General features: G+C 44.8%; 2 protein-coding genes across 3 annotated transcripts; both read right to left on the bottom strand.

Moving 5' to 3' along the window:
• Positions 1–1,988: 1,988 nt before the first annotated feature.
• Positions 1,989–14,825, bottom strand: apol (apolipoprotein L). The gene is made up of 4 exons (XM_079746317.1): positions 14,813–14,825; positions 14,006–14,581; positions 11,764–11,883; positions 1,989–3,052 (listed from the first exon to the last, which is right to left on the bottom strand). The coding sequence occupies exons 2-4, from the start codon at positions 14,563–14,565 to the stop codon at positions 2,194–2,196; spliced, it is 1,539 nt and encodes a 512-aa protein (XP_079602443.1). The 5' UTR covers positions 14,566–14,581; positions 14,813–14,825; the 3' UTR covers positions 1,989–2,193.
• A 2,925-nt stretch (positions 14,826–17,750) lies between these two features.
• On the bottom strand, positions 17,751–22,313 carry LOC307082264 (apolipoprotein L6-like). Of its 2 annotated transcripts, none has more exons than XM_079745781.1 (4): positions 22,081–22,313; positions 21,283–21,759; positions 20,692–20,811; positions 17,751–20,237 (listed from the first exon to the last, which is right to left on the bottom strand). In XM_079745781.1, the coding sequence occupies exons 1-4, from the start codon at positions 22,104–22,106 to the stop codon at positions 19,352–19,354; spliced, it is 1,509 nt and encodes a 502-aa protein (XP_079601907.1). In that variant the 5' UTR covers positions 22,107–22,313; the 3' UTR covers positions 17,751–19,351. The 2 variants fall into 2 exon arrangements, with proteins under 2 accessions (XP_079601907.1, XP_079601906.1); XM_079745780.1 differs by having other exon boundaries at positions 21,283–21,849; positions 22,081–22,312.
• Between the last annotated feature and the right edge of the window lie 221 nt (positions 22,314–22,534).

Raw genomic sequence — 22,534 nt, 5'->3', positions numbered from 1 at the left:
TGAAACTTTTAAAGATATTGTACTTTTAAAATAAAAAATGTTACAATGTAAGGTAATTGGAGGACGACGATGCCGTCCGCCCATTCACTGACACTTTAACTACTTCAGACTTCGTAACTTCGTCAATTTTTTACTGTTAACCTTTGTTCAAGGTTGTTCAAACATTTAACAAATCAACACACTTGTACTTTCAAGTATTTCGAAACAGAATTTTGATAACATTTATACTTTTTTCTGAATCAAAGTTTAACAGTTTAATTCCATACCCGCTTTGTATATTATCAGTTGGTCTCATTGACTAATGGTGTGTTCCTGAATCCTCGAACGCCAGACTTCCGAGTCGAAAGTCGAAGATCTCCCAGCTTTCTTGCGGCATTTCTCGAAGGCACGCCCTCTTTTTGCCTTCATCTTTCGAAAATCAGAGAGTCGGCCGAGAGCAGTGATGACCCTCTCAACAAAATGGCAGGGCCCGTGAAGAGATTTTTTTTAGTTCGTAGCGGAGCCTGAACAGCATTAATATTTAACCTAGAAACACAATGTCCAGCTTAAACGGTTATGGTATTTCGTGTTACACTTGCGCTAAAATAATTAATCAATTGGAAATGATTAATTATTATATTGGGGATGATTGTTATATATCGTGCGTTTGTGTGTTGGGACCCCGTTCATGGCTAGAGAGGAGGTGCTTGCTACATATCCGGTTTACTTCCATAAACACACACACACACGCACGCACGCATGTGTAGCGGTTGGGTACTCTCTCTCGTTGCGTTGTGTGAATGACACGATGAAACCTTTGGCAGCCAGCCGTTTATTCTGGTTCTTGGTTATACCTGGTTATATTTTCAACAGGGGAAAATCACGGATGATAAACTTTAAAATGGCAGCCTCTCCCAGCCGGGGTACACGTCGACTGACCATTTGCATGAAAATAAATGCATCACACAAAACACTTAACGTTACACTAACATAACGACCCACTAAATATGTATCTGAATGAACATAGTGGCATACCTGGTTATATTTTCAACAGGGGAAAATCACGGATGAGAAACTTTAAAATGGCAGCCTCTCCCAGCCGGGGTACACGTCGACTGAGGAGAGTCACGCGTGCCCAGTTAATAACCCCCGCATTCCACTAGAGGGAGCTCTAGCACTCCCACGGCCACAGCCGCGCAAGGGTCCTACTGGCAATGGCAAGTGGGAAGCACCAACCCGCTACACACACACACAAAACAGATTCATGAAATAAATGTTTTTCATCCTTTGGTCGAATAAATAAGGAAATAAAATTCAGTCTTTCTGCTTTTTACATATTTGGTATACACGTTTAATAAACGATGTGTGAGCTTCTGGATAGTAGAGGTATAGGTAACAGGTGCCTCTGTCTGTAACCCCGAGGTGCCTTCCTCCACCACCGTGTACCCCTGTCAGATGGAGGGGAGAGCTTCCAGCCTACAGCTAAACAGTTAATAGATTTATGGCCAGGACACACACATACATGATTGAATGATTTCCACCTGTTTAATTTGACCATCTCTGAGTGAATGAGTTATGTTTAACACAAACATAACTGCAACTGGGCCGGTTCTCAGTAATATGGGTAGTATTATGCAGCGGTGTGATGCCTAAAGGTAATTAAGTTCCTCTGGTCCCAGTTCCTTGGTTTCCTTCTGAATCAGGGTTTACAGAACTAGAAGGTTCTTACAATATTCAAAAGGAAAAAACACAAGCAACTCACAAACAACACAACTATGATGGACTGGAGATAAACTGTTTCCTTGTTCATGTGTGTACTTCTTTGATCCTCAAGGGCTATGATTGAAGAACATCAGACTACAGACTAAAGAAACACTAGTCACTGAAATGCAGGGTGTGATCCAAGGTTAAAGGGGACCAACAGCCAAGAACTAGTGAACCCTGTAGCAGGAGAAACAGGAACCACAATAAGGAGGTGATGATAATGGACGCAGACCCAGACACTCTAGCAGGTTGGCAATGAAGAAGCCTTTAATGAGTGGGATGTCACATTAAAGAATACAAATACAAACTTCAAAGGAAGGTTTAGATTGGCAGATTAAACATTGAATCATAAAACCACTAACATAATTCACACAGACTTTAAACAATTGATAATATTTTGTCTGGTGCCAGAAAATAATTCAGCTCTTTCTAAACATCTGCAGAATGCAATTAAACTAGATATGTGACTGTGTCTTCAGGATTTAAAGGCTGCTCCAGTAAACTCAGGCCCCGTTTGGACTCCAGCAGCCCACGGAGCAGGGCCTTGTGCATCGTCTGCCACGCGTCGAGCATCGAGCACAGGAGGGCCGCCCTGGCTCTGATGAACTGGGAGATGGCACTCTTGTCCCCTTTGGCCAAACTGATGCTGTTCTTGCAGATGAGGAAGATGTCTAAACCGAGGAACAGAGCGTTGAGGGTGATGAACCCGGCCCTGACGGCCTTGGAGAGGGCGGCCGGCCCACGGGCCGCCGCCATCCCTACGTCATCAAGGCCGTCCACAAGGACATCTATACCTTTGCCAATTGTACATATATTTCCGACAACCTTGGCTCCTCCCTCTAACGCATGACCATAATCCTCTCCTAATACCTCTTCCCTCTGATTGGTCAACTCATCCAGGCACGCCTGGATTCTCTCCACATCCTCCATGAAGCTCTGGAGGCCTTCACTGGCTCTCATCTTCTGTACTTCATTGACCGCTGTCGCCGTTACTGTGGTGACTATACCGTTTACACCACTGGTGACCCCCAGACCCAACCCCCCCAAGGTCAGACCCAGAGACAGCCCAGCTGTCACCGGGGCTAGAGCCAGACCCACAATAGCCATGACCCCGCCCACGGCCCCCACCGAGCTCCCAGCCACAGTGGAGATCTTGGAGCCCATGCTCATCCGGTCCAGCTGGACGGCACAGCCCTCCATCTCATCGAGGAACTGGAGCATTCTGGGATGACACTCGCTGAACTGGTCGACGAAGCTGGAGACTGACTCCTCCTGGAATAAGAACACCAGTCTGAAGTCCTGGTCGTTCCTGAACGACGGAATGGAAAATATGAAAAAATACGTATTAACCCTTGAAGATATTCCTGATGATATTTGTAAATGACCCATATAATTTTGTTTTATCATATTTTATATTATTGAGATTGGTTTATAGTGCCTTGGATATCACATTTGTTCATTCAAACTTGTATGGTGCCCTAAATGTGTTTCTGATTAATATTCATAGCGAATTTTACTTGCACCTTGTTGTGTGACCTTTATTTTGAAAGGCCACAGAGACGTTTACCTGCCGTCTCTCGGTGCGCGACTCAGACGGAAAGGAAGGTTTAAGAGGTGAACACGTTTGTTCATGCTTAGAACTGTTCACAAAACATATGAAGCATTGTTCATCCCTTTAATAGCACCTAGCTGGAAGGCGAACAGGTATGTGTGTTGATAAACTGTGGAATTAAGTTCTGTTACGTTTTGTTTTTGATATATGTGTAAGAGTATGCATTTTTGGAGTTAGCTAATGCTAGCTAGTGCTATTCACCTCGTGGTGGTAGCTAGCTGTGGGGAAAGCATGGTCATATTACGAGTGCATGATTGTGCCTTTTTATTTGCTTTCAGCTCTTACGGTGTATCTGTGGTGTGGATGTGTGAAAATAAATGGTTGATACCGCACCATGGGCCATCAGTCATCTTTATGGAGTGCATCGCTAATTAAAGTCTGAATAAAGTCCAGCTGGGAATGCTACAGTAAGAGCTAGACCCTTCATCAACCCTGCCACCACGCTGCCAGAGAGGAGAGGTCTACGAAGACGATCCACGGACCCAGGTTGCAGCACGACTAGGGGAGACCGGGGATAGATGTCCCACGGCCGACACCTCATGTAGGGAGCAACTCGGCTCCATTCTACGGGTCTTCTAGACAAAGGGACTTTAAGTCATCGTGCAGCTGGCTTAAAGGTTTGGTGTGACGGTCAGACATTAAAGGTATGGAACATTTAATTGACTGGAAAGGAACGATTCATCTTCACTAAGAACATTCATATTCATCTGTAACGGTTTAAGAAGAAAGAAATTAAGAAGAAAATTATTTCAACAAAAATGGACATTTATTGAATTTTCTTCTACTAAATGTAAAGCTTATAGGACCTTTAAGAAAAAATAAGGTACTCTTCACACAAAGAAAAAACAAGTGAATTTTGTGACTTTGTTTATGTTTATTGACTGCTATGCTACTGTACATTTTCTGATCATCCTTCCTGTTAACTCCAAATAGAAAAAGAAAAAAAAAGAAAAAGGGGTGTTTCAATGTGTAACAATGTACAGTCTAAATGTTAACTGAATTTTGTATTAATTGGAGAGGTTGATTTCATTTTAACATTGCAGTCAATCATTTAACAATCAGCCTACAGTAATAGGCTCTAGTCCTCTGAGTGGTCTGTATTTATGTCAGATTATCTGCTCCTATCTTCGTGTAGTCTAAATATTAAGGATTCTTCTTCCCGCTGTACAGTCTATAGGCTATTGTAAAGACGAACATTTTATCATATCAATAATGGCAGAATTGAATATTAAAGGAGCAGAGAATCCTACCCCACAGTCAGAGCTAGAGAAACAGATAGATAGCCTACAGCATAAAATAGGAAGGCTTAAAGGGGCTCTTGATGAAACACTGGTGACTACAGAGAGAGAACGTTTAGAGAAGGAAATTCAAAGTAGAGAAGAAACATTAAATAGCCTCCAAGGTCAACTTCAAGAACAGGAAGAGGATAGCCGCCGACGCTCAACTCGAACAAAAATCCTGACTCCAAAAATGCTTGAACTTCAACAAGATGAGGTGAAGAAGAAGGAAAGAAAGATCCTCACAGCGTATGAAAAATGGAAGAGTCAAGCCCGTGAGTCAAGAGAGCAGTTAAAGAAAGACCTCAATGAAAGTGAGCTGGCATCTCTGCTCGATGCTCTGGAGAAAGATAAAGAGTCAGTGGTGAAAACATATTCCGAAGCACTAGTTCACTTCACACCGTCAGCCGTATTGAGAAACCATGTTGACGCATGTGAGGCAGCTACAACAGAAATTAAGAAAATCGCCTACGAGAGGATTGTAGACATCGATTTAGATTTTGATGCAGAACAAGCACAGCGCCGTCTCAAGGAGCTACTGAAAAACGGCTATGCGCGCTCCGTTTATGGATCCACTGTCTCTAGAATGTCAAAGTCAGTCAACGGTTCTGAAGACACTACTTTAACAGCCAAACGCATGAACGCTGCAGCAGAGCTTGCCGTGAAGGAAGTTGAGTTGGAAGGATTTCTGGAGGAAGAGAAACAAAGGGAGAAGATCCAACTTCTAGAAGAGCAACAAAGGACACTAGAGGAGCAACAAAGGAAGCAGCTTGAAGTTGAAAAACGCGCTCTTGAACGCATACAGGCCGAGAAGGAAATCAAGGCAGCTCGGGCCAGACTACAAGTCTACAACCAGGAAGCTCCACAAGAGGGCAGCGTCCACTCCTCAAATAGTCATAGTGGCTCCATAGCTCCAAGTAGACAACCCCCTAACGTCACAGTCTCGTCATCTGAGCTAAATATGTCGTCCCTAGCCAGGGCCCTCCAAGATAGTATGGCCCTAAATAGACTTCCAGTGCCAGAGCCATCAGTATTTAATGGTGACCCTATCCAGTTTATTGAGTGGAAAACTTCATTTATGTCACTCATTGACTCAAAGGCCATCTCCTCAGCAGATAAGCTTTATTATCTGAGGAAGTATGTAGGCGGTCCAGCTCGTAAGACACTGGAAGGGACCTTCTATAGAAATGATAGCGAGGCTTACAGGGACGCTTGGGACAAAATGAACCACAGATATGGCCACCCCTTTGTTATACAGAGAGCCTTTAGAGATAGGCTGACAGAGTGGCCGAAAGTCCAACCTAAGGATGCAGAGGGGCTTCGGGACTTTTCAGATTTCTTGAACGCCTGTCAAGATGCAATGTCACATGTGAAAAACCTTGAAATACTGAACGACTGTGAAGAGAACAGGAAGCTAGTCCACAAACTGCCAGACTGGATAGCATCTAGATGGAACAGGAAGGCTACGGAAGCCTTGGACTCAATTCGAGAATTCCCCAGTTTTAAGGACTTCACCACCTTCATAGCAAAGGAGGCAAGGATTGCCTGTAATCCGATCACCTCACCATATGCCTTCCACAACTCCGAGTCTAGCCCAGCTAAAAGGAATAACAGGGACCCCAAGAGGAACAAGGCGAGTGTTCTGAGTACTCAAACCGAAACCAAAGCCGACGGTGAAAGGCAAAGGCCAGCGAAGGGGAAGGAAAAGCCCCCTTGTGCGTTCTGTCAAGACACTCAACACAGGCTACACGGATGTCCCAAGTTCATCGCCAAGACTCTGGCAGAGAGAAGAGAATTTGTGAAAGACAACAAGCTCTGCTATGGCTGTACCAAACCTGGCCATAGTGCAAAGGACTGCCGACATAGACATTCCTGCAACACCTGCAAAGGCAAACATCCAACCTGTCTTCACGATGAAAACTATGTAAAAAGGGAACGGTCCAAACCTTGGGAAACCATATCCCCAAGCAACACACATCGAACAGATCCTGCCACGACTGCGATGTCACATGCCGTCACGACTGGACAGTCTACCAACACGTCGATGATTGTGCCTGTTTGGGTGTCATCCAAGAATAACTCACAAACTGAAAAACTTGTCTACGCCCTGCTGGACACACAAAGTGACACCACATTCGTCGACGAGGAAGTGAGCAAAACTTTAAAGGTAGACTCCTGTCCAGTAACACTGAAGTTAACAACTATGATAGGATGTGACACCATTGTGAAAAGCCAACGAGTTTCGGGGCTTCGTATACGAGGTTACGAGTCCCCCATCCACATCGACCTTCCTCCTGCCTACACGAAAAGCTGTATTCCAGTGAACCGCACCCACATTCCTACAAGCGAAACGGCCAGACAATGGAATCATCTCTCCACAATCGTAGACAAGATTCCACCGCTGCAGGATTGTGAGGTTGGTCTTTTAATAGGATACAACTGTGCAAGGGCAATGGCACCAAGAGATGTAATATCAGGAGGAAATGAAGAGCCTTACGCAGTTTGTACCGATCTAGGATGGAGTATAGTTGGATGCTCTTCGCCATGCCTTGACGCTCCAAGTGTGGCAAGAAGGTGTTTCCGGATAGCTGTCAAGGAGCTCCCTCCAGTCACCCCTGCAGATGCTATTCGTGTTCTGGAATCCGATTTTAAGGATGCCAAGGAGGATGGGAAAACGGTGTCCCAGGAAGACATCCTGTTCCTGGACAAACTGAAAACTGGCATCAGGAAAAATAGCCAAGGTCACTACGAAATGCCCTTACCCTTTAAGGAGAGACCCAACTTACCTGACAACAGACAGCTTGCCGTCGTTCGTCTCAACCATCTCAAGAGGAAGCTGTCGAGGGATGAAAGGTACAAGGAACAGTACATCAAGTTCGTGGAGGATGTCATAGAAAAGGGTGACGCAGAGGAAGTCCATGATGGTGGGAAGGAAGGAGAAAAATGGTACGTACCTCATCATGGCGTCTACCACGCCAAGAAGCCAGACAAGCTGCGCGTGGTATTCGACTGCTCCGCCAAATACAAGGGAACCAGTCTAAATGATCATCTGCTCACCGGACCCGACTTGATGAACAATCTCAATGGTGTTCTCCTTCGCTTCCGACTACACTCCACGGCGTTGATGTGCGACGTAGAAAGGATGTTTCACCAATTTCATGTGAGCAAGATGGACCAGGACTATCTGCGCTTCCTTTGGTGGAGGAAAGGAGATCTCAGCGCGCAGCCTCAGGAGTACCGTATGAAGGTGCATATCTTCGGCGCTGCCTCATCGCCTGGTTGCGCAAACTATGGCTTGAAGTATTTAGCTACCGAGAACAGAGACCTATACCCTCTAGGTTCACAGTTCATTATGAGAGACTTTTATGTCGATGACGGGGTCGCAAGTATAGACAGTACGGAAAAGGCTATTCAGCTCGCTCAAGAAGCCAGAGAACTTTGTGCCCTAGGTGGTCTTAGGCTCCACAAATTTGTGTCCAACGACAGAGCTGTCTTAGAGAGCATACCATCATCTGAACGTGCATCAGACATTAAAGATCTCAACCTTACCTTTGATGATCTACCTGCAGAAAGAGCATTAGGTATCCAATGGCATGTCGAGTCAGACTGCTTAAAGTTCAACGTCAACCTCAAGGACCAACCTGCAACACGAAGAGGTATACTGTCTATGGTTGCCTCCTTGTACGACCCCTTAGGGTTTGTCGCCCCATTCTTGCTAATCGGAAAAGGAGTGCTGCAGGAAATGTGCAGACAGGGAACGGGTTGGGATGATCCCCTGACTGAAGAACTTCGTCCACGGTGGGAGAGATGGAAAAATGACCTTACCAACATGGAGAAGATAGACATCCCCCGGAGTTACGCACCTGCAAACTTTGGAAGGGTTACGAGACAAGAGATACACCACTTCTCCGATGCAAGCATGATTGGCTACGGGCAGTGTTCATACCTGAGACTCAGAAATGAAGAAGGAGACATCCACTGTGCCCTAATCATGGCAAAGTCTCGTGTTGCTCCTACGAAGGTCACCACAATCCCGAGATTAGAGCTAACAGCTGCAGTCATCTCAGTGAAGACCAGCAATGTGTTAAAAGAAGAACTTGGATACGCTGATGCCAAGGAGTACTTCTGGACTGTTTCTAAAGTCGTTATAGGGTATATTAACAACGAGGCTCGACGTTTCCACACGTTCGTGGCCAACCGCATCCAGAAGATACACCTCAGCACGTCTCGACAGCAATGGAGATATGTACCCACTGACCAAAATCCGGCGGATCACGCCTCCAGAGGCCTAACCATCAGTGAGCTGATATCATCAGACTGGTTCCAAGGACCTGCGTTTTTATGGGAAAGGGAAATCGGCCTCTCAGAGGAGGTGATCTCGGAACTGCCACTTGGAGACCCAGAAGTGAAAGGCGCTCAGACACTGAGCACAGAAACTACAGAGCAAGACTCCCTGGCAGATCGGCTGTCAGGGTTCTCATCCTGGTCCCGGGCTGTTAGAGCAGTGGCGCGTATCCTTCGACGAATCAACAAAGACAAATCCAATGGTCTCTCTACAGTGGAGGAACGAGAGGACGCGGAGCGCCTCATAATCAAAGATTTACAGAGACAGACATATCCAGAGGAATTGAAGTTTCTGAAGAAAGGCTCTCGGCTGCCACTCCACAACGAGATGCATCGCCTCGACGCCTTTCTGGACAATGATGGTGTGATCAAGGTGGGAGGTAGACTCGGTGACTCAAATCTCCCTCACGCAGCCAAACATCCTGCGATCATTCCGAAGGAACATCACGTCACGAAGATGATCATCGTCCACTGTCATGAAAAGGCTAAACATCAAGGTAAAGGAATGACCATCAACGAAATCAGGTCAAAGGGCTACTGGATATCGGGGATTGGTCGAGCCGTGGCATCTCATCTTCGCCAATGTGTGATGTGTAGAAAGCTCAGGAGACACACAGAAGAGCAAAGAATGGCCGATCTCCCACCAGAGCGTTTGGATCCATCTCCACCATTTACATACTGTGGACTGGACTGCTTTGGACCCTTTTACACCAAAAAAGGACGGCGTGTGTGCAAAAGATATGGCCTTCTCTTCACCTGCTTCTCCTCCAGAGCCATTCATATCGAAATGCTGGAGGACATGTCAACAGATTCCTTCATAAATGGACTGCGCTGCTTCATTGCCATACGTGGTGCAGTGCGCCAGATAAAATCTGACCAAGGAAGCAACTTCCTAGGAGCTAAAAATGAACTGAAGGAAGCTCTTAAGGAAGTTGATATTGACAAACTGGCAATCTTTCTCTCTGAGAATCAGTGCGACTTCATCATGAATGCACCAGGTTCAAGCCACGTCGGCGGAGTGTGGGAGCGTCAAATTAGGACGGTCAGGAGTGTCCTCAACTCGACCCTCTCTCTCTCTCCTGGAAATCTGGACGATGCGTCCCTCCGAGCATTCTTCTATGAAGCAATGACAATAGTAAATAGTCGCCCTCTCACTGTTGAAAACCTCAATGATCCCAACAGTCTTGAGCCGCTTACCCCTAACCAACTTCTTACCATGAAGTCTACCCCAGCTCTTCCTCCCCCCGGCAAGTTCATCAGAGAAGATATGTATGCGAGAAAGAGGTGGCGCCATGTACAGTACTTAGCGGAGCAGTTCTGGAGCCGTTGGCGTAAAGAGTATTTATCCAACATCGCCATCCGGCAACGCTGGCACACCCCGAAGAGAAACCTACAAAAAGGGGATGTGGTGATGATGAAAAATGATGATCTGCCTAGAAATGAATGGAGGTTGGGTAGAGTTTCAGAAACTACAGTGGATAGGGATGGACTGGTTAGGAGGGTGAAAATCTGTCTAGGTGATAGAAAACTAGGCAAGAAAGGTGAACGTCTCACCAAGCAGTCAGTGCTTGAACGGCCTGTTCAGAAACTGGTCTTGTTACTAGATAGTGACTAGTTAGTTACAAACTAGCACATGCCTTGCATCTATTAAGATGTGTTTTCATTTGTTGTGAAGTACTTGACACTTCTTCCTTACCAGGTCTATGGTCTATGGTTATTTTGAGTTAAAAAATCATTTGTGTTTGCACATGGTTGATTTGACTATATTTGAAACACTAATGATTTGGTGGGAGTGTAAATGACCCATATAATTTTGTTTTATCATATTTTATATTATTGAGATTGGTTTATAGTGCCTTGGATATCACATTTGTTCATTCAAACTTGTATGGTGCCCTAAATGTGTTTCTGATTAATATTCATAGCGAATTTTACTTGCACCTTGTTGTGTGACCTTTATTTTGAAAGGCCACAGAGACGTTTACCTGCCGTCTCTCGGTGCGCGACTCAGACGGAAAGGAAGGTTTAAGAGGTGAACACGTTTGTTCATGCTTAGAACTGTTCACAAAACATATGAAGCATTGTTCATCCCTTTAATAGCACCTAGCTGGAAGGCGAACAGGTATGTGTGTTGATAAACTGTGGAATTAAGTTCTGTTACGTTTTGTTTTTGATATATGTGTAAGAGTATGCATTTTTGGAGTTAGCTAATGCTAGCTAGTGCTATTCACCTCGTGGTGGTAGCTAGCTGTGGGGAAAGCATGGTCATATTACGAGTGCATGATTGTGCCTTTTTATTTGCTTTCAGCTCTTACGGTGTATCTGTGGTGTGGATGTGTGAAAATAAATGGTTGATACCGCACCATGGGCCATCAGTCATCTTTATGGAGTGCATCGCTAATTAAAGTCTGAATAAAGTCCAGCTGGGAATGCTACAATATTCAACACGAACAAACCGTTCCATGTGTATTAGTTTGAATTGATTCATTGATAATAAAACAGCCATCAAATCTCCACAGCTAGCTTAAGTTTAAACAAGTGCCCTCGGTACCTTACCATGAAACAACTTTTGTGAATAACAACATATTAAGTCTACTTCCAATTCAGTACTTAAAGGTTTGTCATATCTCATGGGGATGATAATGAATGTCAATGATATTTATAAACATGATTGATGTTAATGAATATCCCTAAAAATGTTTGTGTTTTAAGTACCGATCTAAAGCTTGATTTGTGGGACCACGAGGACGACTGGCAGACAGGTCCCGGAGTGATGCTCCTGCTCACCTGAGACTGGAGAGGGCTTCAACGTGGGCCAGGGTATTCTGCAGGTCCTCCTCCGTGAGATCCTCCGCAAACTCAACCAAAGGCTGGCGGCGTCTTTTGTGCCCGAAGCCGACAGTAAAGCTGGGAATTAAAATGATATACACTTTTTTTGTGTAGACCATGCCTTGTTCACACTACATGCGTCCGTCGACGGATGGGGGCTTTTTGACGCAGCTATGTGTTTTTCCGTGTTGCATTAGAAAGGTAATTTCATTGGACAGTGTCCTTGCGTATATTTGCGTACCGCAGTCTGATTGGCCAGATCCGTCGCTGCCTGAAAAGTTGAATATTTTTTGACTCAGATCACGGAGCCGGCGGAACGAACGGACCCACAATGCATTTCGCGAGCACCCCATGCAAAGTCAATGAGATTCGTCGACGGACGGAGGTAGTGTGAACAAGGCGTAACGTGTGAATTCTGGCGAGAATTGAACCCAGGGTCTTTTTCGGCATGAAGACCCATAATATAAGCCCTCCAGAGACTTAATAATCGAGTGTAGAGCTTGCCCGCGAATGCCCAGAGCAATGTAACAGCCCAAATGGCTTCCATTATATTGGCTAGGGGCGGCGTGAAGTAGGGATGTCGGTTAACCGATAACCAGCTAACAGCCGAGAATATCTTTGACCGGTTACGCATGTCGGTGTATAGGCTCATTTGCATTAATATTACACGGGTCTTCTCAATGCCGTGGAACGCTCCGTTCACTACTTGCAACTTGACAACTTCCGGATAATTCACCGTTGCTAAGTATAATTGACCGCTGTCAAGGAAAACAAAGGATTTTTTGCCTCTAATGACGTCTTTGGTACCACTCCGCAAGTAGACCGGGATCTTGTCAACCAGGGGCGTTTCTAGGTGTCTGAAATATCCGGGGCTTGGCCCAGAGGGAAAGGGAAAATGCGCGGGCAGCAAAATTTTGTATGCTTTATATATATATATATATATATATATATATATATATATATATATATATATATATATACAGGGTGCGATTTGTGAAAAAACCAGAGGGGGGGATAATTTTGAGAAACATTTTAAAATGTTTCAAAATGAAGACGGACCCTGTGTATTTTGGTTGTTTATTATTACGATGTAATGGTGAAAATACTTTGGGTGGGGGGGATAATTTTTATCCCCACCGAGGATAAAAATAATTCAGCAGAGGGTAGGACGTGTAAACCAGAGGGGGGGATAATCCCCACCATCCCCACCGGCAAATCGCACCCTGTATATATATATATATATATATATGACTGGAGATAGGAAAGGTTAATTCCCTTGAGGTGGTAAACAGTCTGATGTTTTAAATCGTTTATTCTCTTGCCAGACGGACAATCTAGAAGGACTAGGCTACTTTGAGATGCCCCTGGAATCCCCATGTTTGTTTCTAGTGTAAAGCAAGTGTATTTTTTATTTTATTTTTTAAACAAGATTCGGGGCTAATTAAATGATATCCGGGATTTGAGCCCCGAATGAAACAGCCTAGTGACGCCACTGTTGTCAACCCCAGCGTCTTCGGTTGCTAAGCGACGGTCTTTGGTGGACTATTACCTTGCTAATCAACACTACGAATACTGGTAACAAATAAATTGTAAAAAGACACACTATGTGAATTTATTTTTTTCGTTTTGGTAAGTAGCAGTGTAATAATAATGTACAGAACGTCGCCGGTCATTATCGAAAATAAGCCCCGACGGGGCGAACAGGACACTGGCGCGCAGCGGAGGTGTGTTGCTTCGCCCTGTAAGGGTTAAGCAATAATGACCGGTGTTCTATACATTACCCCTTACATACACGTTGCATATACACGGCTTCACATTTTACATTAATATGTCAGCACCTCTAAATGGACAGCCCTTCGAAATGCGGCGCCAAAGATGATGAGTCAATGGAGCGTCGAACTAAGAGGAAAGCGCCACTTTCTTGTATTTCACATTATTTTGCGTTTTTTCTGAAAAATTAACCGGTAAATGGGTGTCGGTCCATCGAAAGCAAAATTAACCGAAACTGACATCCCTAGTGTGAAAGCTCCCAAATCAACATTTTTTAAACACTAATATTGCTCAAAATAGAACCAAAACTCTGCAGTAGCATGACTAGGGTCCCTACCCATCAAACGAAGCATCAATACTGTGGAATACTGTGTGGGAATTGTGAATGAATCGATCAATACATCTCCAGTCGCGGTCCCAAACAGCCTACCTTGCGTCAATCGCCTTACAGATATTCTCAGTGGTGCGGATGTATTTGTCCAACTCAGCCAGAAAGACGGCCACGTTGTGAAGGCTGGGCGTGAAGAAGACCTCAGCATCTCTCTTGAAGCACAGGAGGAGAGGACAGACCAGCCGGGCAGCTGAGATGATGTCCTCCACACTCTCCAGGCTGTACCCCAAAGACAGCTTCACCACCTCTTCTCCGCCCGTGAACACCTGCAGAGAAGTTACTGCGAGCTTCTCCACAGCATTCAGGAAGCAGGTGAGCTTCTCCACTCCTTCCAGAGTGTTCTTCAGCACAGTAGCCAGCTCTTTCTCCAGCTCCTCTCTTCTAGTGCCTGAATTCCAATATTCCCCGAAGGCTTTTCCTTTTTCTGTAGACTTTAACACCTGGAGGAACCCACGGTTCAGTCGGCTGGCCCTCTCCTCGATGTCCCTCATCAGCTCCAGCTCTGTCTCCCTCTGGAGCATCCATCTGGAGTTTGTGTTACAGAATGAGGTCACTGTGTCAAAGTAGTCCAGAGTGTCGGAGACGTACGACTGCAACATCTCCACCGTGTTTGGTCTGAGGATGAACAACTAGATTAACGTTTGGTAACAATAACCGCTTACAGGACGTTGATATATTATTTCCTTAAAATCCACCTGTTAGATCGCCATGCAAGCAGCAGTACACAGACTTAGTGGAGTAATTACCAAAAGAGTCTGACCTGTTATAGTTGTTCACTATAAATGCGCTTCAGTAAACCGAAACCACAGCAGAAGATGGAGTTTGACCTGTGAGAGTTTGTCGTACCTTAGTATGTGGTCTTCTTCCGGCGTCGTGCTCGATTGGTAGGTTCAACATATGTTCCGCAGACCGCCAGTGTGCTGATCGACTTCCAGGCAACGTGTCACTAGTCACGTTTCCATCTAAAAGGTGAAGCGAATCTTTAGAAAGTTCGCAAAAAAGAAATCCAGGTGCTTTTCCTTCAAGTGGTTGGAGCGGAAAACTACACACATTCCAGGGCTTGTCGTATCCTTTGATAACATCCTCTCTTAGGTCCTGATATATGGTGGAATTGCGTTGTTTTCCATCTAATGTTATTTTCTTCGATGAGAGCAAGGAAACTTTGTACCTCTTCAGCGGTCCACACATTGGTCATCAGTTCCATGGACGTATTTAAAGGATACATTGTACAAATTTATAATTCGAAATTCGTCCCAGCCTTTATACCACAGATGTCTAGGGTCTATCGCGTATAACCGCGTTGTCTGATTACAGTTGAATTCATTTTTAACAATTTACCAGCTCACGTTTTGAAGACTATTCACCGCGCCATTCGTCTCAATGGGAATCGCGACGGTCTATACATTCAACATTAAGTGTACTTATTTATAATTTGACATTCCCCCTTCCTTTATACCATAGGTACTATAGGGTCTATAGCATATAACCGCGTTTTCTGATTACAGTTTAATGCATTTTCCACAATGTACCAGCTCTCGTTTTGAAGGCTGAACAGACAATTTGACTGGAATTACTTAGTAGGTGTCCATATATCAGGGATTAATGGACACGGTATAATTAAAGGATATGCAAACATAGACATCCTATAGCATATATATATATATGCTATAGGATGTCTATGTATACAAACGCTTAAAAATATATTGACACTACAAGTTGATGTCGGCAGGGTTGCTATGGCCGGTCGTTACGCAGAAATCGGAAGGACGTTGTCAGTCCTGTGTGTTCAATGTTCGCTACGTCACAGCTGTTTCGAAAAGTGTGTTTCCATCTCCCATTTTGCGCATTTACTCTCTTTTGCATTTCTCAAAAACCACCTCAAGCGAGCGGTAAACTTTTTTGCGAATTAGAAGATTTTCATGCGAATTTTGGTGTTTCCATCACCGTTTACTGATTCGATACTTCAAAATTCGCATAAAATCAGGGGGATGGAAACGCAGCTACAGTCACAGGCTCAGGCGACGCGTCTACTAAGTTTCGCTTCCTTATTTCCCAGTCCGGACCTTCTTTAATAGTAGAATTGTGTTGGACCCTACGATGGGAACCGAGTAGCAGTGGTGAGCCGTTCTTTTTCTTTTTCGTTCTTTTTTTTATTTTTATCGCTGTCACGTTCACAGCATGCGCACACAAGCTCCTCCTCCTCCTCCACTGAGACGGAGAGCGTGCAGAGTGCACTCGTGGTGGAAAAGGGTTTGTTTGTTTCACGTGAGGCGGAGGCAGAGTACTGCAACTATGAGCCAAAGAAAGCGCAGCAGCATCTCATTCTAAAAATATTGTTTACTAAGATTTGCACTAATGTTACAAAGGACGGTTCAGGTTTCCTCTGCAGTGTTATACTTGAAAGAAACTTGTTTGGTAAAAGTTTTTCTATTTTCATATAATTTTTGTTAATTATATTTTTGCATGGAAGTTCATTGTTCATTGCCTGCTTAGTTTTTATTGTGCTACAATTAAAAAGGTGATACACGATGAACAAGTGAAAAGAGCTGTATTTACACTTCGACACATTGTATACAAAGATCCAAAATAGTGATCTCAGTGTCAAAGCAGAGGGATATAGCACCACCTTGTGGTATGTTTACAATGAATGCAGATCAGACATTAAATTATTATATTATTAAATTATAATCAATATTTAAAATATATCAAACTCAGATATCCGATGTCTAAGTCTGAATAATTCTGATCCAAATCTTACCCTATCTTCCTCCCAGTGATTATTTCCCAGATAATAAGGGTTACCACCAGGCTAGCTTCTTTAAAATAAATGAATGAGCCAGTCTTTTGAACGGCTCTTTGAAAAGAACGGCTCCTCAAGATCCGGCTCCCTTCAAAGAGTCATAAATCCCATCTCTGTTTAATAGGTCCAAGGTCCGGACAGAAGGACCCCAGGATCAGGTGGGCGGGGCGGAGCCGTTCACATGTTTCAGAAACACACACGTTAATAAAGTGCGGTCGGACTCCGCCAGCAGGGGTCGTGGTTCGGCTTCCTCAGGGCTATCAGCAATCTTCGTCTGTTTAACGGCATGTTATATTTCCCCAAAAATCCCTTCCTGAACCTAGAATGAAAGATATATTAAAAATTACTTAATGCTTGCTGCAGTATCTTTGTGACTACGGTCTCTGTGACTTAGGTCTTTATGACTCAGGTTTGTGACTGGGATCTGTCACATTTGACCGTGAATGGCAATACTGAGTTAAGGTCTTATGACAGCGCTATGATCTATGGCAGTAAACTGCTTGACAACGTAACCAGCACGTGTGTAGATCCGGAGAAGTTGCCGCTGTTGTATGTGTGTTGTTCACCAGCAAATAAAGCTGTGTTATAAAAGAAACCTCGACCCTCATTCATTCTACAGGGTCCAACAGGAGGATCTTGATGGGGCTCCGCTCACAGCCTCACCTTAGTCCATAGGGTAAAGCCTACATGAAATAGAACGATATTTATGTTATTATAACTCTAGTTCTATGATAGCAATGTTATAACTCTAGTTCTAACTCGTAGTTATAGGAGTTATGAGTTATACATAATGAGTTATAGTTATATGAGTTATATATATTCAATACATTCATTCAATTGACATACTGTATGTATTTCTTTTAAAACCATAGAGTGAAAGGTTAAAAGGTGACCAACAGCCAAGAACTAGTGAACCCTGTAGCAGGAGAAACAGGAACCACCATAAGGAGGTGATGATAATGGACCCAGACCCAGACACTCTAGCAGGTTGGCAATGAAGAAGCCTTTAATGAGTGGGCAGTCACATTAAAGAATACAAATGCAAACTTTAAAGGAAGGTTTAGATTGGCAGATTAAACATTGAATCATAAAACCACTAACAGAATTCACACACATTTTAAACAATTGATATTATTGCGTCTGGTGCCAGAAAATAATTCAGCTCTTTCTAAATACCTGCAGAATGCAATTATACAAGATGTGTGTGTGTGTGTGTGTGTGTGTGTGTGTGTGTGTGTGTGTGTGTGTGTGTGTTACACACGCCACCCCCCAACAATGTTACACGATTTTGACACATGATTGTATTATTTTCCACAAAATACCAGTTATTGCTTTAGGCTACAAAGTTCATAACAGAAAGTGTCCTGCTGTCAGTATATGGGCAGTAGACTCACACGGCTGAGTTTGGCTGAAGAAGTTGACGATTGGCCCCGCAAACACACAAAATTGGTGTGCGGAATTTGCAATATTGCTCATGTCTTGCTCAATGACTTATGCAATTGACTATTTTCTGTTCTTCCATTTTGTTCTTTGTCAACTTTACGGTTTTTGGACTGACTTTGTGAGCTACTGGAAACCTGAATTTCCCCAAGGGGATGAATAAAGAATCTATCTATTTATTCATCTTATAGAGAGAGTTTCCAGCTTCAAATTCTTGGGCATACACATCTCAGAGAATTTATCATGGACAATAAACACCAAAGCAATAGTAAAGAAAGCACAGAAGCGGTTATATTTTCTTCGCACACTCAGGAAAGCCAATCTCTCACAACAGCACCTGAGGTCCTTCTATCGCTGCTCCATTGAGAGTGTGCTCAACTACGGCATCCTGTCGTGGTATGGTAGCAGTTCTGCTGCGGACAGGAAGTCACTGCAGAGGACTATAAAACCGCCCAAAACATCATCAACCAACATCTACCTACCATGGACACCATCTTCAACTCCCGATGCTTGCAGAAGATACACAACATTGTGAAAGACTCATTCCACCCTGCCAATTATCTGTTTGAACTGCTGCCCTCAGGGGAACGTTACATGTCCATCAGAACACGGACCACAAGATTCTTGAAGTTTCTATCCCAAAGCTATCACCACACTCAACGCTGACCTGAAAACAAACCAACTAGTTCTGACAGCATTAATCTGTGACATCCACACCTAATGCAATGCTATGCACTTTATATATTTTGCACTACTGTTTTAAGGCATACAATGGCACTGAGTAGATGGTATATTGTATGACATGAATATACTGAGTGAATGATATGATGAGTGTATTATTTTACTTTATTGAGTATTCACTATGCTACCTTTCTTTTTTTAATGAGTCCAGTACGTGAGTGCATTGAATTTCGTTGTTTTCCTGTGCAATGATAAATGAATCTAATCTAATCCAATCTAAACTTGGTGTGTCATATGAGGACCAACATGAACACACCCTGAGGGCGTCCATGCTGCCTGCCCCACTACCTGACTCCTCAAACCGTTTGGAAGAACTCAACTGAAGAAGATCCTGTCGGCCTACAAGTTACCAAACGTGCAAGAGGACCAACGGCCCAACGTCAACATGGACCCACTTCTTCTCATCATGTGCTCGCCACACCGACAACTCCTGCGTCGTCCTCCGTGGCCTCCGTCAGTGGATTTAAAGGCTGCTCCAGTAAACTCAGGCCCCGTTTGGACTCCAGCAGCCCACGGAGCAGGGCCTTGTGCATCGTCTGCCACGCGTCGAGCATCGAGCACAGGAGGGCCGCCCTGGCTCTGATGAACTGGGAGATGGCACTCTTGTCCCCTTTGGCCAAACTGATGCTGTCCTTGCAGATGAGGAAGATGTCTAAACCGAGGAACAGAGCGTTGAGGGTGAAGAACCCGGCCCTGGCGACTTTGGAGAGGGCGGCCGGCCCACGGGCCGCCGCCATCCCTACGTCATCAAGGCCTTCCAGAAGGATATTCACGCCTTGGCCAATTGCACTTAGATTTTTGACAGCATTGGCTCCTCCCTCTAACGCATGACCATAATCCTCTTCTAATACCTCTTCCCTCTGATTGGTCACCTTATCCAGGCACGCCTGGATTCTCACCACATCCTCCATGAAGCTCTTGAGGCCTTCACTGGCTTTCGTTCTCTGGCCTTTATTGACCGCTATCTCCGTTACTGTGGTGACTATACCGTTTAATCCACTGGTGACCCCCAGACCCAACCCCCCCAAGGTCAGACCCAGAGACACCCCAGCTGTCACCGGGGCTAGAGCCAGACCCACGATGGCCATGATCCCGCCCACGGCCCCCACCGAGCTCCCAGCCACAGTGGAGATCTTGGAGCCCATGCTCATCCGGTCCAGCTGGACGGCACAGCCCTCCATCTCATCGAGGAACTGGAGCATTCTGGGATGACACTCGCTGAACTGGTCGACGAAGCTGGAGACTGACTCCTCCTGGAATAAGAACACCAGTCTGAAGTCCTGGTCGTTCCTGAACGACGGAATGGAAAATATGAAAAAATACGTTTTAACCCTTGAAGATATTCCTGATGATATTCAATACGAACAAACCTTTCCATGTGCATTGGTTTGAATTGATTCATTGATAAATAAAACAGCCATCAAATCACTGCAGCTAGCTTAAGTTTAAACAAGTGCCCTCGGTACCTTACCATGAAACAACTTAGCTTTTGTGAATAACAACATATTAAGTCTACTTCCAATTCAGTACTTAAAGGTTTGTCATATCTCATGGGGATGGTTATGAATGTCGATGATATTTATAAAACGTGAATGATGTTAATGAATCTCCCTAAAAAATGTTGCCCTCAATCTGAGTAAGAGAACTATTGTGCTATTTGTGTTTTAAGTACCGATCTAAACCCTGATTTTTGGGACCACGAGGACGACTGGCAGACAGGTCCCGGAGTGATGCTCCTGCTCACCTGAGACTGGAGAGGGCCTCGACGTGGGCCAGGGTATTCTGCAGGTCCTCCTCCGTGAGATCCTCCGCAAACTCAACCAAAGGCTGGCGGCGTCTTTTGTGCCCGAAGCCGACAGTGAAGCTGGGAATTCAAATCAAATCAATTACATTTTATTTGTGTAGCCCTTAAGCACATGTCCAGTCTCAAAGGTCTTAACAGGCCATATATATGACCCCCCCCCTGACCCTAGCCCCCCAGAGGGCAAGAAAAAACTCCCTTAATCAGAAAGGAAGAAATCTTGAGAAGGAACGCAGAAGGAGGGATCCCTCCTCCTGCCAGGGATCGTCAGGAGGGCAATCGGTGGCATTATTGAGATACATACATACATACATACATATAAACATACATACATATACACATACATACATACATACATACATACATACATACATACATACATACATACATACATACATACATACATACATGCATATACATACAGACAAAAGATTTTAAATGACAGGGTTCAGTTCAATAATACTGTGGAATACTGTGTGGGAATTGTGCATGAATCGATCAATACATCTCCAGTCGCGGTCCCAAACAGCCTACCTTGCGTCAATCGCCTTACAGATATTCTTAGTGGTGCGGATGTATTTGTCCAACTCAGCCAGAAAGACGGCCACGTTGTGAAGGCTGGGCGTGAAGAAGACCTCAGCATCTCTCTTGAAGCACAGGAGGAGAGGACAGACCAGCCGGGCAGCTGAGATGATGTCCTCCACACTCTCCAGGCTGTACCCCAAAGACAGCTTCACCACCTCTTCTCCGCCCGTGAACACCTGCAGAGAACTTACTGAGAGCTTCTCCACAGCATCCAGGAAGCAGGTGAGCATCTCCACTCCTTCCAGAGTGTTCTTCAGCACAGTAGCCAGCTCTTTCTTCAGCTCCTCTCTTCTAGTGCCTGAATTCCAATATTCCCTGAAGGCTTCTGTAGACTTAAACACCTGGAAGAACCCACTGTTCAGTCGGCTGGCCCTCTCCTCGATGTCCCTCATCAGCTCCAGCTCTGTCTCCCTCTGGAGCCTCCATCTGGAGTTTGTGTTACAGAATGCGGTCACTGTATCAAAGTAGTCCAGAGTGTCGGAGACGTACGACTGCAACATCTCCACCGCGTTTGGTCTGAGGACGAACAACTAGATTAACATTTGGTAACAATAAACGCTTACAGGACGTTGATATATTATTTCCTTCCATTCCACCTGTTAGATCGCCATGCAAGCAGCAGCACACAGACTTAGTGGAGGAATGTCCAAAAGAGTCGGCCATGTAATAGCGGTTCACTTCAAATGTGCTTTAGTAAACCGAAACCACAGCAGAAGATGGAGTTTGACGTTTGAGAATTTGTCGTACCTTTGCATGTGGTCTTCTTCTAGCATCGTTCTCGATTAGCAGGTTTAATATATGTTCAGCAGACCGCCAATGTGCTGATCGACTTCTAGGCAACGTGGCAAAATCACAACTTCAGGCGACGCGTCTGCTAAGTTTTGGTTTCCTTATTTCCCAGTCCCGGACAGAAGGACCCCTGGATCGAGTGGGCGGGACGGAGCCCTTCACATGTTTCAGAAACACACACGTTAATAAAGCGCGGTCTGACTCTCTTGGCTTCAGGTAACTTTGAGAACATTCATCCCTGGGGAACACCGGAGGAGAGAGGGGAGAGGGGAGAAGGAGTAAAAGGAGAGGAGAGGTGAGGCCGCCATACTGGGACTCCGCCAGCAGGGGTCATGGTTCCTCAGGGCTATCAGCATTCTTCGTCTGTTTAACAGCATGTTATATTTCCCAAAAATCCCTTCCTGAACCTAGA

This window comes from Pollachius pollachius (assembly GCF_949987615.1).
Source record: "Pollachius pollachius genome assembly, chromosome: 11".
In the NCBI taxonomy this organism is placed as follows: domain Eukaryota; kingdom Metazoa; phylum Chordata; class Actinopteri; order Gadiformes; family Gadidae; genus Pollachius; species Pollachius pollachius.
Note: the sequence above shows the minus strand (reverse complement) of the source record. Positions and strands in the feature narration are given on the sequence as shown.

What these genes read in the sequence shown, in the direction of transcription:
- LOC307082264 (XM_079745780.1), bottom strand. Translation starts at nt 22,106, where the DNA reads ATGCTAGAAGAAGACCACATGCAAAG. An exon ending in TGTAAGGCGATTGACGCAAG is followed by an intron (nt 20,812 to 21,282) that starts GTAGGCTGTTTG and finishes TTGAATTCCCAG; the next exon opens with CTTCACTGTCGGCTTCGGGC. An exon ending in GAGGCCCTCTCCAGTCTCAG is followed by an intron (nt 20,238 to 20,691) that starts GTGAGCAGGAGC and finishes TCCGTCGTTCAG; the next exon opens with GAACGACCAGGACTTCAGAC.
- apol (XM_079746317.1), bottom strand. Translation starts at nt 14,565, where the DNA reads ATGTTGCAGTCGTACGTCTCCGACACTCTGGACTACTTTGACACAGTG. An exon ending in TGTAAGGCGATTGACGCAAG is followed by an intron (nt 11,884 to 14,005) that starts GTAGGCTGTTTG and finishes TTTAATTCCCAG; the next exon opens with CTTTACTGTCGGCTTCGGGC. An exon ending in GAAGCCCTCTCCAGTCTCAG is followed by an intron (nt 3,053 to 11,763) that starts GTGAGCAGGAGC and finishes TCCGTCGTTCAG; the next exon opens with GAACGACCAGGACTTCAGAC.